At 43.9% G+C, this 16,729-nt stretch overlaps 1 protein-coding gene across 8 annotated transcripts in view; it reads left to right on the top strand.

Annotated features, from left to right (window-relative positions):
• The window catches only part of PCSK5 (proprotein convertase subtilisin/kexin type 5), a 452,241-nt gene that overhangs the window by 384,712 nt on the left and 50,800 nt on the right, over positions 1 to 16,729 (top strand). Inside the window, exon 25 of one of the 8 annotated variants that reach the window (XM_053205263.1) lies at positions 2,929 to 3,971. The exons of the other annotated variants lie outside the window; for them this stretch is intronic. Coding sequence (XP_053061238.1) covers positions 2,929 to 3,038 — 110 coding nt within the window. The 3' untranslated portion in view covers positions 3,039 to 3,971. Of the gene's footprint in view, positions 1 to 2,928; positions 3,972 to 16,729 lie in introns of those variants that run through there. 8 annotated transcript variants of the gene reach the window in all.

The following is a 16,729-nucleotide window of genomic DNA, read 5'->3' as shown; positions in this document are numbered from 1 at the left end:
TCTCACCTCTAAGAAGCTTCTCCTCGGTGCTCAATCCAGAGAAAGCATCTCTGTCTCTCTCCCGCTCTGTGTCCCTCCTTCACTTCTTCCTCCTCCCCTGACCTCCCACCCCCTACACACACACACACACACACACACACACACGCACACGCACACACATATCAATCACCTTAGTTTAATTCTGGCAGATCACATACAATGATCTGACATTTTGATTTTTTATTTCCTTTTGAAACTTGCTACATTTCTTCCTTCGCTGAAATGCAACTTCTGTGCAGGCAGACACTTTGTCATATTTATTCTTGCATCACAGCGCCTATAATTCTGCCCACCCCGTGTAGATGCTCAGGACATGAAAAGATAGAGAGGAGAGAGGAGAGGCCCATCGTTGCTAGTTTTAGGCTCCCTCCCCCAAACTGAATACAGATGGCATCAAAAAGCCAAGTCCAACCTTCACTGGATGGCCAGCTGGGACATGGATCTCAGTCCTACAACCACAAGGAACTGAATTCCGCCAATAACTCAAGTGACTAAAAGAAGCCACTCTTCTGCTAGAGCCCCCAGAAAGGAACCCAGCCTTGGGGCGACTCTGATTTTAGCCCAGCGAGACCCACAGTGGACTTCTGACCCACAGAACTGTAGAATAGTAAATCTGTAATGTTTTAAGCTACTAAATTTGGTAATTTGTTACAACAGCCATAGAAAACTGCTACACTATTTGAAAGACGGAATGAAGGGGTGCCTGGGTGGCTCTGTCGGTTGAACGTCCGACTTTGGCTCAGGTCATGATCTCACGGTTCGTGGGTCCGAGCCCCATGTCGGGCTCTGTGCTGACAGCTCAGAGCCTGGAGTCTGCTTCGGATTCTGGGTCTCCCTCTCTCTCTGCCCCTCCCCTGCTAACGCTCTGTCTCTCTCACTCTCAAAAATGAATACACATTAAAAATAATAATAATAATAATAATAATAATAATAAAATGCATATGCCAGAATACAAAATACAAACGCCAGAATTTCTTATGAACAACATTAATGGCATAATTATTAATACTGTTTTATAATCTCAAAAATCTCTTTATGCCTTGATGCTGAGCTCTAAATTCTGAAACTCTTCTTCCTGTCTCTTCTAGAAAAGCTTCCTTTTAGTTGTCTTAGGGAACTGTTCACCAGCTTCATGGGCTCAGTATTGTGCCGGACTTAAGTGAGAAGAAATTTCCTGAGAGACAAAACCCACAGTGCAAATCAGACTCACTAAAGAGGGACAGCTGGATAGGAGACACTTTGGGACAGGATACCTTGAAAAGGACACCACATGACCTAGGCAGGAGTTTGGCCCGGAACGCTTAACCTGAATGTAAACAAAAAGAAATATCAAGCAAATGCCAAAGGAGAAACACGCTATAAAAAAAAGGACATGTTGCCTTTTTAAAATGTCAGTGTCACAAAAGACAAAAAACAGCCAAGGAGTTGTTCCAGATTAGAGACGACTAACCAGACAAGGGGTCTACATGCAATACGTGATCCTAGAATTGAGTCAATTGGGAAAAAAAATGGAATATTGAGAGCAGATTACATAAAGGTATTTATTAACATTAAATTTCCAGAAGTGGATGTCTGCCCTGTGATTATACAAAAGGATGAACTTATTCTTAGGAAATAGGCACTGAAATATTTAGGGGTAAAAAGCCACGAAGTATGTATCTTACTTTGAATGATTCAAAAAAAAAAAAAAAATTCAAAATTTAAAACATAAACAGAATGAGAGCAAGTGAGCAAATTCTACACAAATGGGGTGAAAAGTGAATAGTGAATGTGAGTAAAGGGTAGGTGGATTTATTCTTGCAACTTTTCCGTAAGTTTGAAGTTATCAATCTTTCTTCTATAAGTTTGAAACTATCAATACTTGTCAGTATTGAAGTTATCATTCACTAAAATGCTAAGAGAAAAACCAGCCAAGTTTGCAATCCAGTAAAGAGAAGGAATTGTGAGCACAGAGTACCCACTCAAAGCCACGTGTTTCCTTCTGAGTTGTCATTCCGTCTGAACCTATCTTATCACGACCGCCCATTTTTTTCAGACATTAGAATGCATAGCTTCTAAAATTCGCTGAAGACCGAACATTTCCTCAAACTTCCCTTTAGGTGTATCAACCATAAGTCCTGGTCAAAGAAAGTACAATTTTCAAATAATACGCTACTTTTGGACATAATAGTTCTTAGACTGGAATGCTAGCAGAGTGCAAAGAAAGAATTCATGTTGCAGGCTAAATAAACATATTTCCTCAAAAGGGAGGCAAAGCTGTCAGCAAAAATGTTAGACGAATGAAGTAAATAGTCTATTGTACAAAGTAATTGCATGTACTTACATGCAGACATAATTGACAATAATGGGTCCAAAGGAGGGATCGTGGTGGCTTGCTAAATCACAGGTGTCTCCGAATGTTCCTAACTGTGTGACTCTTTAATTCTCACTGCAAAAGAAGCCCTTTCACCTTTTATGTGGTGGTAAAGAACGCTGATGTCTGCAGCAGTGTTTTTATAGAAACTGAATCCCATTCCCTTCCACTCGCGTAACCAAAGTATATGAGCTTTTGAGCTTTCTGTGGTCAAGTCAGTCCCCCTACCATCCGTGCCAAAGTTTTTAGAAAATACTAGAGATTTCCAAAATGTATCAACGCTTTGGAAAATTGCCTCATCGCCAACAATGAACACCCGCACGCTCAGACGCCCACGTGTCCATCGATCATTCCATAATGTCTCTGTCGGTAGCGCCTCAAGCGCCGGAGATGAAAATAACGATGGCTCTCCTAACAGGTTGGTGGCTTCTCCCAAAGTGAAGAAAGAAATGCTGAGCATTCTCATCCGTGTAATTTGTGACCATTAGAAAAATTGGTAGACCCTCTTTCACTGAATCCCTTTGGACTCACCACAGGGCCCATCTGGAGCACAAAAGCGCTAAACCTACAGCAAAGAAACAGCACAGATGAGCAGCTTCTCCACGCACTTTCCCCATTCAGAGGGGCTAATAAGGAAAAACGCTGAATTACTATGATTACCCGTGCCTTGAAAACAGCTTATCACCTGCCAATATGAATGGAGGCCCCTGGAGGGCTGTAAAATGGCAGGAAGAACAATGGCCTTGGAGACAGAATCTTTGCAGCATCCGAGAGAGGAATCTCAGCTGACTGTAAAACGCCCAGCCTCTATGAAACGGAGCTCTTATTCTGCGCGAACCCGGCGAACTAGTCCTGGGGTGTTCCTCCGCCATGGGGAAGAAAAACAGAAGAGCTTCCCAGAACAATCAGGCCCATAAAACGTGAAATAGGGAGAAGACGTAGCCAGTCATTACCCAAAGGATCAAACTAGACAGCCAGCCAATCGAAGGTATTTCATGGTGGGACAGAGCTCTCCCCATATCTGGCAGATAATTGTCAACCTGCTTTTTACTTTGTGTGATTGTGTTAGACTTCATCGGACTGCGAAATCTCGCCTGTGTTCAGACCTAAGTGCCACCGGAATGCTGTTCGAGTGGTCACAGGAGGTTCACTAGGAGGAAGAGCGTGGCTTTGCAGGGACTGGCTGTTTGGCTGTTCCGTGGAATCTTTTCTCTTGTCACCACAAATGTGGCGTGAAGGCCATTGAAAGCACTAGGGTAGAGCATTTCGAGCCCTGCAAGCCTCCTCCCGCCCCGTCTCCCCAAGACATAACGTTTCAGCGGTAGCCTGTCTCCCTGGCAGGTGCTAAGCTTGTATTTATATCATGGCAATGGCTTCATTTCTCCACGAATCATTTAGATTAAATATCACCACAGCCCGAGTTCTCTTTCGTGGCCAACTTTTTACCGTATTTACTGCACCATCAAAACAGCCAGGGTTTGTTCGTTAATTGTTGTTCTGAGAATGGCTACTGGGACAAAGGGCTCTCACAAATTGGAAGAGTATGGCCTTTTTGTTCAGTAATTTATTCCCCGTCCTCACAAAACCTACATACATGTTTACGAGTATGTACACACACACACACACACACAACACACACACGCTTGGGTGCCCACCTTTATACCATAGGCACGGCACTGTCCCAACATGGGATTGGAGGGGCGGATAGACCCCCTTTGTGCTGGGGACCAGGGCATGTGCCATTTATTAATTTGGGGAGGGGGGCAAGGAACATAAAAATTCGTCTAATGTTTCACTACCTTCTAGATAAATCGGTGTTGTGCTCGCAGCACTGCTTCTAATATTCTTTCCTCTTGTTCTTAACTTCGAGCCCTCAGGTCAATCTACTACATTTGAAGCATCTTAAAAAGCTACCACTCTGGGGGAATGTGTTCTGAGAGCCTCTCCCTTCTTCGTGTGCCCCATCCCACACATACACACATATGCACACTCTGCACCTGGTAGTGTGTTGCTCTATACCTGAAAAAATTACGCCCTTCTTATTCTAAATGACAGAGTATTTTTCAAAAAGCTCGAGTGACAAAAGTTGGTGTGATGTTTACCTGCGCGAATTTGTACAGTTCTTGGTCATCGTTAAAAATGCCCTTCCTGGGGCGCCTGGGTGGCTCAGTCAGTTGAGCGGCCGACTTCGGCTCAGGTCATGATCTCGCGGTCCGTGGGTTCGAGCCCCGCGTCGGGCTCTGTGCGGACAGCTCAGAGCCTGGAGCCTGTTTCAGATTCTGTGTCTCCCTCTCTCCGACCCTCCCCCGTTCATGCTCTGTCTCTCTCTGTCTCAAAAATAAATAAGCGTTAAAAAAAAAAAAAATGCCCTTCCTGAGTATTTAGCACGTACTCCATTCTGTAGGAGAAAGAGAAACATGGTTTTCGGCTTCAAAGAACTTAACGCACCAGGCTGGTGGTCAGCAAATTAGATTTAGTTTTCACTGATCACTGTTTGGTTTTGGTCAGGTACTGGAAAATCTAGATCTCAACATCTATACAAATGGGGGAGGAGGCAGAAATTGAACAAGGTCAAGGGTCCTAAATTCAAACACCTACCGGTGCCAGACAGGTACCAGAATCAGGTGGTTCAGCTGGGGACTCGGGCCATAGGAGACCACCACCTCGGAGTCTTTTGCAGCTCAGACCCTCAACTGGTTCAGGCAGAACGTCGAGTATCCGGACTTTCACGAGAAGTCGTTTGACTTCTGTAAACAGAGTATGGGTCAACATCGCACTCGCCAACAAAACATTCCTGGCAAACCAGCTCGGAGCTTCTGGACCACAGGCACTCCCGGGTCCTTCTTCCTTACGTTGCATGATGTTTGGAGGCACCAATACTCGCATGCGAGCCCAGTATTCAGAAGGGCGTATGGACCCCAGGAGACAGGGTCACCGAATCCCTCAGGCCATCAAATGATTAGAAATTGTGTGCACCACTCATCACTGTGTCAGGAGGTCCAAGGGTTACTCATGAAAACCCAAATGGGACTGCTGACTTTTGAGAAGAAGGAGGAGCTTAGAAAGAACACGAAAGGAAGCAAAACTCCATTTTTAACTGTGAAAAGCCCTTCTGATCTATGGTATGTGTAATGAGGAGGAAGTGGAAAGGTTCCATATAATCCACCACCTGACTCCAGAGACTGAGCAAAACCCCCCATTAGCTGTTAGAAATAACAGCACAGAAGTACAGAGGAAGGAACCATCAAAGCATACCTAGTAGTCCACAGAAGATCTCAAGTAACACAGAAGAGAAAATCTGTAGCAGTGAATAAAGCACGAAACGCGGCAAAATGCTCAGATCAAGGGAACTGTTTTTGAAGACAACTATTTGCAAAACCTAGGAAGTTTGGAAAAGGTAGAAGAACAGGCAAACAATCCCCAAAATCTAGGAGGAAGGGTAGATTCTCCGGTTGGTGCCTCCTGATTAATGAGTAAAAAGTGATCCAGTTGCTAGAGCAACTTGAAGATACACAAAAGAAAACATCGCTTCTTTAAAATATGGCCCGATGATGAATCAGCAGTCTTTAAAAATATCTTTTTTTAAATGTAAGAGGCTCTTTGCCCCCCACCGCCCCCCCGCCCCCGGAAAAGCGTATCACAGAGGGTGGCTCTTTGTTTGTTTCCCCAGATATAACAGGACTTTTTACGCAAGCCTCAGTTTGCTTACACAAAACCAGCAATTTGGGCAAAAAGTAATGACCAGAAAATATGTCTGTTGGAGAATAAATTGTTTTTCAGCAGTTTTGTTGCTGTTCAGGCAGCAAGGGAGACAAATGTATGTCGTCTTCGTTTTCTTGTTTCTAACGACGTGTTTAGTAGGGAGTTTCCTTGGATGCTGAGAATCTGAAATGCACCTAAGCAGTCAGGAAATGAAAGGTCAGGCTTTCTGTAACCTTTGCTTGTTGTCTAAATGGAGAAGTAATAAAAAATATGACTTCGATGGGACTGCACTCCCCATCCCTTGGCCTTGTTCAGCTTGGCTCCTGCTGTCCCGGACACTTCTTTCAGAATCCAAAGGATTGTTCTGTTTTGCTTCAGGCAGTTCAACTTTGGCAGAATACCCTGAAGAGATTGGAGATTCCAAGCAAGGTCTTGAAATGCAAGCTGTAATGATAAAATGTCCTGGGGACCCCTTCCGTAGACAATGGAAGGCCCTTAATTGAATGATTTGGGTAAATCGTTGGTGCAAAGCCCAGCTACGTGTCCCGAGGCCCACGGCCTGTTCAGTCTTTAGCCGATGATGTGATGTGGGCTTTTGCCAACCAGTAGAGGGATAAATTGTCTTGAGTAGCATGGTAAGGCTGCATAAAGGGGTCTTTTAGAGTGGGTGTGTAAATATCTTTAAGCAAGGATATGTCACCTTAAATAGAGGCAGCGTGGAGGAGATAGAGAAATCATTTGGAGTCCACAGGAACAGAAGTTTCCAAATTTGCATTTGTTCTGTATGACCGTGGACAAGTGACTGATGTTCCTTGGGGCTCAGCTTACTCATCCTTAACCTGAGGAAGTTGGACCACGTTCAATGCAGCAAACATAAGCTACATGTCGTCATCTCCCACCTGCATCCTCCACGGCCCCGCCTCCTGGGTTATATGGCTCCAGATAGAGTACCACTCGGCTGCTTAAGCCAAAATTCTAGGAAACCCTCCATTTCTCCCTCTCTCTCTGGGCTTTGTTAAAAATAACTCTTTCCAAGATTCAGAACCAACTGAGCAACAAAACTGGGGAAGGGGGGGGCGGGGAGGGCGGGCAAACACAAAAAGATCAAAGTATCAACTTGAGTACTTACAAGGCTAAAATGGAGAATGTGAATTCGATCTATAAACAATAAGCTTCCTAACACTCCCTGCCCTGCATTAAACTTGCCATCTCTCCCACGCAGAGTTCCTTCTCTCTAATTCTCGGAATCCCAGAAGACAAAGCGTCCCTCCCGCCATTAAAAGGAAGCAGGTGAATAAGAAAGGATTAGTAGCTATCTTCTCAGTATTTTAAGGATCAAAGCAGAAACACAGGGGCAAATGATGTTTGTAAATACTTATTGTATCACTGCATTAGTTTCCTAACACCGCTGTAACAAAGAACCACAAAAAAGTGGCTTAAAAGAACAGAAATATTGGGGCGCCTGGGTGGCTCAGTCAGTTGAGCATCTGACTTTGGCTCAGGTCATGATTTCACATTTCGTGGGTTCGAGTCCCGCGCTGGGCTCTGTGCTGACAGCTTAGAGCCTGGAGCCTGCCTCGGATTCTATGTCTCCCTCTCTCCCCGCCTCTCTCCCCTGCTCACACCCTGTCTCTCTCTCTCTCTCAAAAAAGTGAATAAAAACATTAAAAGTTTGTTTAAAAAGAACCATAGAAATTTACATTTAAAAAAAACCCCAGAAATATATATATTTCTCAGTATTCTGGAGGCCAGAAGTCCAAAATCAAGGAATCAGCAGGGTTGATTCCTTCTGGAGGCTCTGGGGGGAGGATCCTTCCTTGCCTCTCCCTAGCTTCATTGCCAACAATCCCTGCTGGCCCTTGGCTTGCAGCTGCAACTCATCAATCCGTGCCTCGATGGTCTCATCACCATCTTCCTTCTGTGTCTGCGTGTCTGTCTTCACGTGACCTTCTTATATGGACATCAGTCACTGGCCTTAGGCTCCACCCTAATCCAGCGGGACCTCATCTTGACTTCATTATACAAGCAAGGACCCTATTTCCAAGTAAGGTCGCATTTGTGGGTACCAGAGGTTAGGACTTGGACACATTGCTCTGAGGGACGTAACTCAACGCCCAACAGCCACCAGGTCATTTCCACCGGCCACATATCTGTTCATTCTGTCCACTTGGACCCAACTCCACTACTATGCTTTAGTTGGGGCCACTAACATAGCTCACCTGGATAATGCAAACGTCTTCTACCGAGGTCCCCAGTTCTAGTCCTTTGTTTCTTCTCTTTCACTCTTGAAATCCATTCCCTATGCCACAATAACCACGTCCTTTCTCAAATTTAAACCTGATCATTACACAACCACATACAAATCTAAAGTGGTTTCCCATGGCTCTGGACAAAGTCTGTCCTCCCAAGCACGACAGAGAAGCTTCTTCACGACCCAGCCTCTTATCTCTTCCATCTTCCCTCCCATTTCTTCTTGCTTTCTCAAACCCCAACGTCCACTCATCACTTGCAAACTCTTTGCAATCCCTTTTGTCCTTTTCCCATTCTTTTATTTAAAATGTTGTGTGTTTTTAAGGTGAGAGCAGCCATGCTATACAAGGGGAATCTCACGAGCCCTTTACTGGAGGAATCATCTCCATAGATTTAGCTCTCTCTGCCTTAAGGCCTTTCCACATGGAAATAATTCTGCCTTCTCTCCTTCAAACTCACTTTCCAGGCTCACTAAGCCTTCGCTTCCTCAAGGAGCCATTCTGTGGCCACACTCCCCTTCCCTCAAACACACACCCTGGTTTAGGTATCACCCTTTTCTCTTCTTAATGAATTGTTCATCATCCCGTTAGTAGCACTCTATGCAGCATTTGTGGCAACATCTTTTTCCTTGCTGCATTCCTCCCTACGCCCTGAGCTCCGTATTGTACCAGGAATTAGTTGTCATTTTAGCCCTAGCAAATAGTAGGACTCAAAATATATTTGTGAAAGAAATCAATTCATGCTGGGCATAACACGAGGCACTAGGTTTGCTGAGTAAGACATGGTTCCTGACTATGGCGGAGCATTCACGCTTCACCATACCCCAACTTGACCGTAACTGCAGCATCAGTTTACTTTACAAAGTTACTTTACAAAAAGTTTACTTTACAAAGTTTACTGGAGGCTCAAACACACACACACACACACACCAACAAACAAACCAAAAACCCCACTCATTGTTTCAGAAGAACTATAGGACTCAAAAGAAACAAGCAAAAATGCTTCATACTCCCACGACATCTGAGTGGGGCCAAAGCCTAACTTCCCTTCTGGTCCTTCGATTTTATGATTCCAGGCCTTTTGCCAGAATTTCCAAGAACTTTCTGCCACTGTTTTTAGTGTCCTTTTGAAACGACTGATGCTCTTCCATCCACCAAACTTCCAAGTCTTCTTCTCGAAGTATTTTCTGTCTTCTGACATAGTCTGTCTCTTTATCCTTCTCCGTAGACTAAGAGCTGTTTGTATTCTTGGTTATTCTGCAATTTCATGAGGATGACTCTTCTTGCAGACTAAAAAATAATAATGTACATGTTTATGCTTATGCATGTTTAATATATGCTTGCTAATATATATGTTTAGTTCTTGGGACTAATGATTGGTATCTTTTAATAAGTCTGGAAAATTCTCAGACATTTTATTTCTTTTACTGCTACCTCTTCCCCATGCTATTATTCCTTTTTGGAACTTTGACATGTATTAAATCTTCTCATTCTACCCTCCTTGGCTCTTAACTGCCCTTTCGTGTTTTCGACCTTTTTGTCCCTCTGAATTTTCTGTCTTTTCTTTGTATCTATCTTTGAGATTACTCATTCTCTTTCTGCTATGCCTAATCTATTGTTTAATATGTCCACTTAGTTTCAGTTTTGAATGTTTATGTCTTCCATTTATAGAAGTTATATTTGCTTCTTTTCCAAACTGGTTACTTTTCTATTTTTCAAGATGTTCTTTTATTTCTTTAAAAATACTAAACATTGGCTATTTTTATATTCTGTGTCAGATAATTTCAAGATCAGTGGTCTCTGCGGGTCTGATTCTGATATCTGTTATTTCTGCCAACCTTCTCTCAGAGTACCTGACTTCCTTCTTTTTATTTTTGTTTAACATTTATTTATTATTGAGAGAGAAAGAGAGAGACAGAGCACGAGTGGGGGAGGGGCAGACAGAGGGGAAGACACAGAATCTGAAGCTGGCTCCAGGCTCTGAGCTGTCAGCCCAGAGCCCGACGTGGGGCTCGAACCCATGAATTGTGAGATCATGACCTGAGCCGAAGTCGGACGCTTAACAGACTTCCTTGGTTTCAAACTGTGACCGATTTCCTTGAAAATGTACCTGTGAGCATACTTTGAGATCTGGGCTAAGGCTGCATTTCTCTAGAGAGGATTTGCAGTTGTTTCTACCAACTGTCCTGGGATACTATCTACCTAGGACTGCTTTAAGTTGAATTTTCCTTTTGAGACGTTCCAGAACACACAGAAAACATGAATCCAGATAACCCGTGTAAGGTCCAGCTTGTAGTTATAGATTCTCAGAAGAGGGTTTGATGTTGTTTCTTAATCTGCCCAGTGCCACGGCTGAGACTGGGATGATGTCTTTTGCTGTCCCCGTCTCCTGGCAATTTTATTTTTCGTTCACCCTTACACTGAAACTATAGTCCTTGGCGTCCCATTTCAGTCCTGCATTTTATCTGGCAACTCTAACTGTAAGAAAAATGCCCCAAAATGTTCTATTCACAAAGAGAGATAAAGGCTAATTAAGTGGGAAGAGAGGAAGAGAATCAGAACTCAGTTTCTTTCAGGCCCTAGGCTAATATTTCTGTGGTATGCTAGATTAGAGGCTTATCTCTTCTACATTTTGCCACATTGTGGTTTCTTCCCTAATTAGCTTTGCTAATTACTGTCTCCTCACCAAACTCCTTGAGGGTAGGGATTGCCTTTCTTGTCTGCATATACTTATAATAACCCAAGTGGTGTATGAACTATCACGCAGAGTCGGTTAAGTATTTGCTTATTACTCCTACGCCCACCCCCCACCCCCCGAATGTTCCTCCTTTCCATCCACCCAAGTACTCAAGCCAGCGCGAGGGAACCATCCTACTTCCTCACCTCCCACATCATCTCATCTGAGCTTCTCGATTTTATCTGCTTAGTTGCCCTCAAATCTGATTTCTCTTCATTACTACAGCTGCAGACTGGCCAGTAAGATAACATTCGATCTGATGCAGCCAATGACCCTGGCCTCATCTCCTGACCCTCTTCCCTTCTCTTCATCCACTGTAGCCCCACTGGCCTTCTCAATGTTTCTTGAACAGAGGAAGCTTTCTTAGGCTTTGAGTTCAGACCTCATCTCCTGGTCACAATCCTGATCTCCTCCCAAAGGTCGATTCCTGAAAGACTCTCTCCCCAACTAGCCTACCTAAATTAAGACCTCTTTTCTCCATTCTAATCTCATCACTCCCTGACCCTTTATCTGAATTTATGTACTTATTTTACATGTTTTTCTTCTTCATTCAATGCGTATTTCTGGAGCTTCTGCTATGTGCCAGGCAATATCCGTGGCACTGAGGTACAGGAAAAGCAAACCAAACCACCTGTCCTCATGGAGCTTGCATTTTAGTGGCTGTTTCGTGCACTTACTGAAGATTCACATTTTATTTTACACTATAATAATTATCTAATTTTTCTTGTATTGTCTACTTTCCCTCTAAAACGTAAGCCCCGGGATGAATGAATGAATGAATGAACACGCAGCCGTAGTGAGCAATCCTCACAGGCACGCGGCTGTGTATATTCATCTGTCATTTACACCCCTAATTGGTTGAGAGAAGAATGGAAATCCAGAAACAGCTTGCCTATTCTGATAGTCCATTGTTGGAACCAGAGGACTTGGTAAAGACTAGAGTCCAACAGAGAACGGAGCCCTCCTTTAGCCAACATTTGTAGACAATGATTTAGATTATTTATTCTGCTCTCTACTACTGCGCCCCTCCAGGGGGTTGTGCCCCCTTGTCAGCTGCGCCATTTACATTATTGCCAATTCAAATATTTATTCATTATCCTTGGACGCCGGAGAGGACAAAATGGTTGAAAATCATCAACAGTCCCCCTAACCAAGTACTTTGTATCCCAGCGCCATTGAACCTTCCAGAAAAAAAATCTGCTTTGGCAAAGCTGGTCAGAGGGTCCGTTCTGCATGCGAGCACTAATTGCTTGAAGTAATACTTTTTAGTGCCACTGGGGACTTAAATTTACTTGTACTTTGTGGGCATATAAATCTCTTATCCGCTTCGTTATTTCTGAGTAAAATGAAGAATGCCAGTGACTCTCCTAACAGATTTGGACAGCATCATCCAGTTAGCATATATTTACTCCGAGAGAATATGCATTATTGACAACACGCTTAATTATCTCCCCAAACAATTTAAGTAAGGCCTGCTCGCAATACTTGCGATACTGTCTCTCCCCTCAAAGGGAGCCGTGGTACCTCTCAATAGGGGATGGGCATCCTGCTGATGCTCCCACAAGGCTTCAGGTGCTCACGAAGAGAACTGTTTAAGGATGCTTGGCCCAAGTGACGGCACCTCAGCCAGTAAGTCTGGAGGCAGAGCCGAGAATAACCCCACTTCCTAGTCATCGGCCTCCTTTACAGAATCCTATCAGGAAAACATTTTGTATGAAAAGTGAATTTGGAAAAAGGAATTTGTTTAAATACCGGCCACGGTTTTAAACAAACCCCGTGGAGTAGCAGTCTTGTCCTGGTGATGTAGAATCAAGAAATGAGGTGGAGAGATGAAAAGCCAGACGTGTGAAGAGAAACTGAAGAGTGTGACCAAAAGACCAGCTCTCTTGAAAGAGAGGTCTGTGAGAGAAGACCGTTTTCCAAACACAAATGACTCCGGGGACTCATAACCTGGGCACGCGCTTTCTTTCCTTAACAGCATGTTTTAAAATTAATTCCATAGCACACGTTTATTAAGAAAATATGGAAACATACACATAAATAACATCAGAGATAGCTACTAATAATAGTTGAGCTTTCCTTCTGATTTTTGATACAGTCATATCTATATACATATAGACAGATATGCATATATATTACAGACATATCTAGATATGGATTGCCGTCCTTATTCACAGAGCCTGTCATGTCATTAAAGATTTTTTTAAGTTTATTTATTTTTGAGAGAGAGAGCAGGAGCAGGGGAGGGGCGGAGAGAGAGGGAAACAAAGGATCCGAAGCAGCTCTGCTCTGACAGCACAGAGCCCGATGCAGGGCTTGAACCCACGAACCGTGAGATCATGACCCGAGCTAAAGTCAGACACTCAACTGAGTGAGCCACCCGGGCGCCCCGTTAAATATTTTTGAGAAACACAATTTTAATGTATACATGTACCACACTTTTTAAATCCAGTCTCAGCAGATAAATTTTTATGCTGTCTTTCACGGGCACGTAATCATTGGTTATTTTAATCTAGAAAGTTTTTTTCTGGGGAACACATTTATGCACCAGAGCTATAGAATGTGATGGAAAGGCGAGAAAAGTAGACTCCAGTCATATCATTCAAACACTTTCATTTCTATCTATATTTTAAACTTATCTCCCAACCCCAAAACGCTAGGTAAACAAGTTCATTAGAATCATGGAGTCTGTCTACAAAATATGGAAGGGCTAGAAGCCAAGTGCAGGAAGTCCGTATATACGTGCAGATGTGTGAGCCCATCAGAGAACCACCCCTTCCGGGTATAACTTTACGGAATCAAAGGTAAAATATATTTTTGGAAAGTTGGTATAGGAATGTATTAGCTCAGATGTGGCATTCTGTTAAGTGTGGCCTGAGTCACTTGTCCCCAAGGAGAAATATGCAAGACAATCCACTGGCCTACAGTAAAACATAGATCTTGTATTTCTAATCATTTTGTTATTAAACTTTCTATGTTAGCGTACCTTCTTCAAGATGTAAAGCATTCATGCACTAGAACGTATAAATAATTCACACACACACACACACACACACACACACACACACACGCATTGGGGGAGGCACTGGGGAGGTGAACAGAGCCCCAAGTTTGGTCGAGCCTAGAATACAGGTGAGTGGAACTGGGAAGGTAATTGAGCCAAAAGGTTGAAATCATCTGGGAAAAGCAAGCATACAGGGTAGGTTCAATTGCAATAAGGTGGGTGCTGCCTTACGGACATCTACAGAGGTGGCCTAAGAGGTCAAAGCAAAAGGAGCCTTATGAGTCTAGGATACCTGAGGAGGGATGGAAGCAGATGAGAACCTAGGAGCTTCCCAAGAGCACAAGTTTCACATGCCCATTACTCTATCATCCTGGGCAGTAGCTAGTAGGGTCTGTGTAGGAAAGGACTATAGAACAGAGCAGTTTCAATAGGCCGTATAGAGGAAGGCCTGGGCTACCATGAGGTACGGATGAAAGTCCTAGAAGCCTGAAAGTGAATCCTGAGAGAAAGACCATCCTGACATTAACTGCAAAACCTCAGTTTTGCGGAGGCAATTCTGCCTCAACAATGTACCTGATGCATGGCTAACTGTGGCATTCCTAGATGTTATATGCTAAAGGGCTGCTCTTTGAAAAACGACGGGTCGCTTGTCCCCTTCAAATGAAAAATAACCCTACAAGAAGAATTAATTTAGAAAAGGCAAATTCGAGTCATTTTGGCTTATATGTATCTTTAATTATAGGACTCCGTTTATGTAACCCATAAAAAATTCCCTTCCTCTTCCCATTTTTAACATTCAGTTCCATTTGAAGTTTAAAATATCTCTTTCCAATACATTTTATTAAGTGAGGTGTCCATAACTACTAACACGGCCCTGATCCATCCATATTCGATGGTGAGGGTATTCCTGAGAACAAAATAACATGGCGGAGGATGTAAGTTGACCCCTGAAGGAGACGTTGACAGCAGCCGTCAATATCCCCACGAGAAGACTGAGTTTGCACGAGACCCAGCACCGATGAAACTAAGGAAAACATGGAAGGTGACGCAGAGGATCACCCAGAACTCTCCAGACAGAGGGGACACTGTGGTCCTGCCCCCCCCCACCCCCGCCCAGCCCATAAAAAGGAAACCATAAAAATGGGTTTTCTCGAGAAAGGCAGGCTGTATCCCCAGCCTGACAAGGCTTCTGCTCACACATTCTCCTTGGTGGGGATGCGAGCAGCTGGAAGCCAGTAACTGTTTCTGAAGGCTTTTTTCCAAATGTGTGACACTCTCTCTGAATTCTGACTGAACGTGCCCCATTTCCACCCAGACTATGTTCTCGCAGCTCAAAAGTCCGACAATACCAAGGAACCAGAGCTAAGTAAACATCCTACTCTGGATACCACCTTCCGAGACAGTGCACAATTCTAGACTGTTTAGACTTTTCCGCCCCCCCCCCCCCAATACACATGCATGCATACAACACGCGAAGCCAGGAAACTTCATCTTTGTCCTTAAGCCAACCCTCCTCACCATCCAAATGCCAACTTGACTTAGAGTCAACTTCTAGGTTTGGGATTGTTACCTTTCCTTAATCCCGTAACAGCTGCCTCTCAGTGGTCAAGCTAAATCCATTTAGTTTATGTCTGACTTGTGGATCTTCAGGGGTGGAAAATTTTTTTTTTAATAATCCTTATTCTTCAGAATAACCGGTAATAATGAGAAAGACTAATGGGCATTCATAAGCTGTTATAAGACATACTTCCTATTCTATGCATTATTCATTTATGCAAACTACTGTGAAGGTACCACATTCACTGTGCATCTGGGCTGGAAAGGTCCCTGGACTCAAGATTACATTGGTATGCACATTTCTGAGGCTTGGTTTAACATTTTCATCAGTGACCTGCTTAAAGGAGCAGAGAGCAAACTCATTAAATTCCTAGATGGGAGGGATGGCCAGAACATTAGAGAACAGGATTAGAATTTCCCCAGCCCTTGCCAAATTAGCAAAACTGTCAGAGTCAAATATGTTCATCGGGGACAGGCAGGAAAAAGTAAGCTGCCCAACTGTGAGCTGAGAAGTAGCAGCTTATTTAGCACCAGAACTGAAAAGAATACAGATGCAAACATAGATCCGTAGCAGGAAACAAACTTACCCAGGGGAGCCACTGGTGTTCGCTGGGGCCCTCCCCCCCCCACTTCAAAGGGTTTCAGATCCCCAAACAATGGATTGCGGAAAGCATGAAGCCCCCCTCCCCACGGGCAAGAATTCTAAGAATTTCAGTGAGCTTTGCTTTGTCATGGCACCTCTGAGATTCCTTATGTCCCTTAATTAGCCTGGTTTATGGTTCATTTCACTGCCCTGCCTGGGTTGCCCTATAACAGACCATGTCGCTGTATAACGGAGGGGAAAAAAACCCATTTCCTCACCGAGAGCAAATCCCAGCCTCCTGCCGAAGGGTCTGGCTATGTCCTTGGCTGTCTTGACTCTTGTTCAATCCTTCCTTATGGAAGGGACGTGGCTGAATTCGGCCCCAGAGTGGGCCACGGATTGCCAACCCCTGCTAGACTCAGCATCAGAATTTTTGACTTTTGGAGAGTCTCTGCTGCCATCTTTTCCAACGAGGTCATTTCACACCTGCGGAAATCAGAGCGCA

Source organism: Acinonyx jubatus, chromosome D4 (assembly GCF_027475565.1).
Source record: "Acinonyx jubatus isolate Ajub_Pintada_27869175 chromosome D4, VMU_Ajub_asm_v1.0, whole genome shotgun sequence".
Taxonomy (NCBI): Eukaryota; Metazoa; Chordata; class Mammalia; order Carnivora; family Felidae; genus Acinonyx; species Acinonyx jubatus.
The sequence above is the reverse complement of the archived record's forward strand: the minus strand, read 5'-3'. Positions and strand labels throughout refer to the sequence as shown.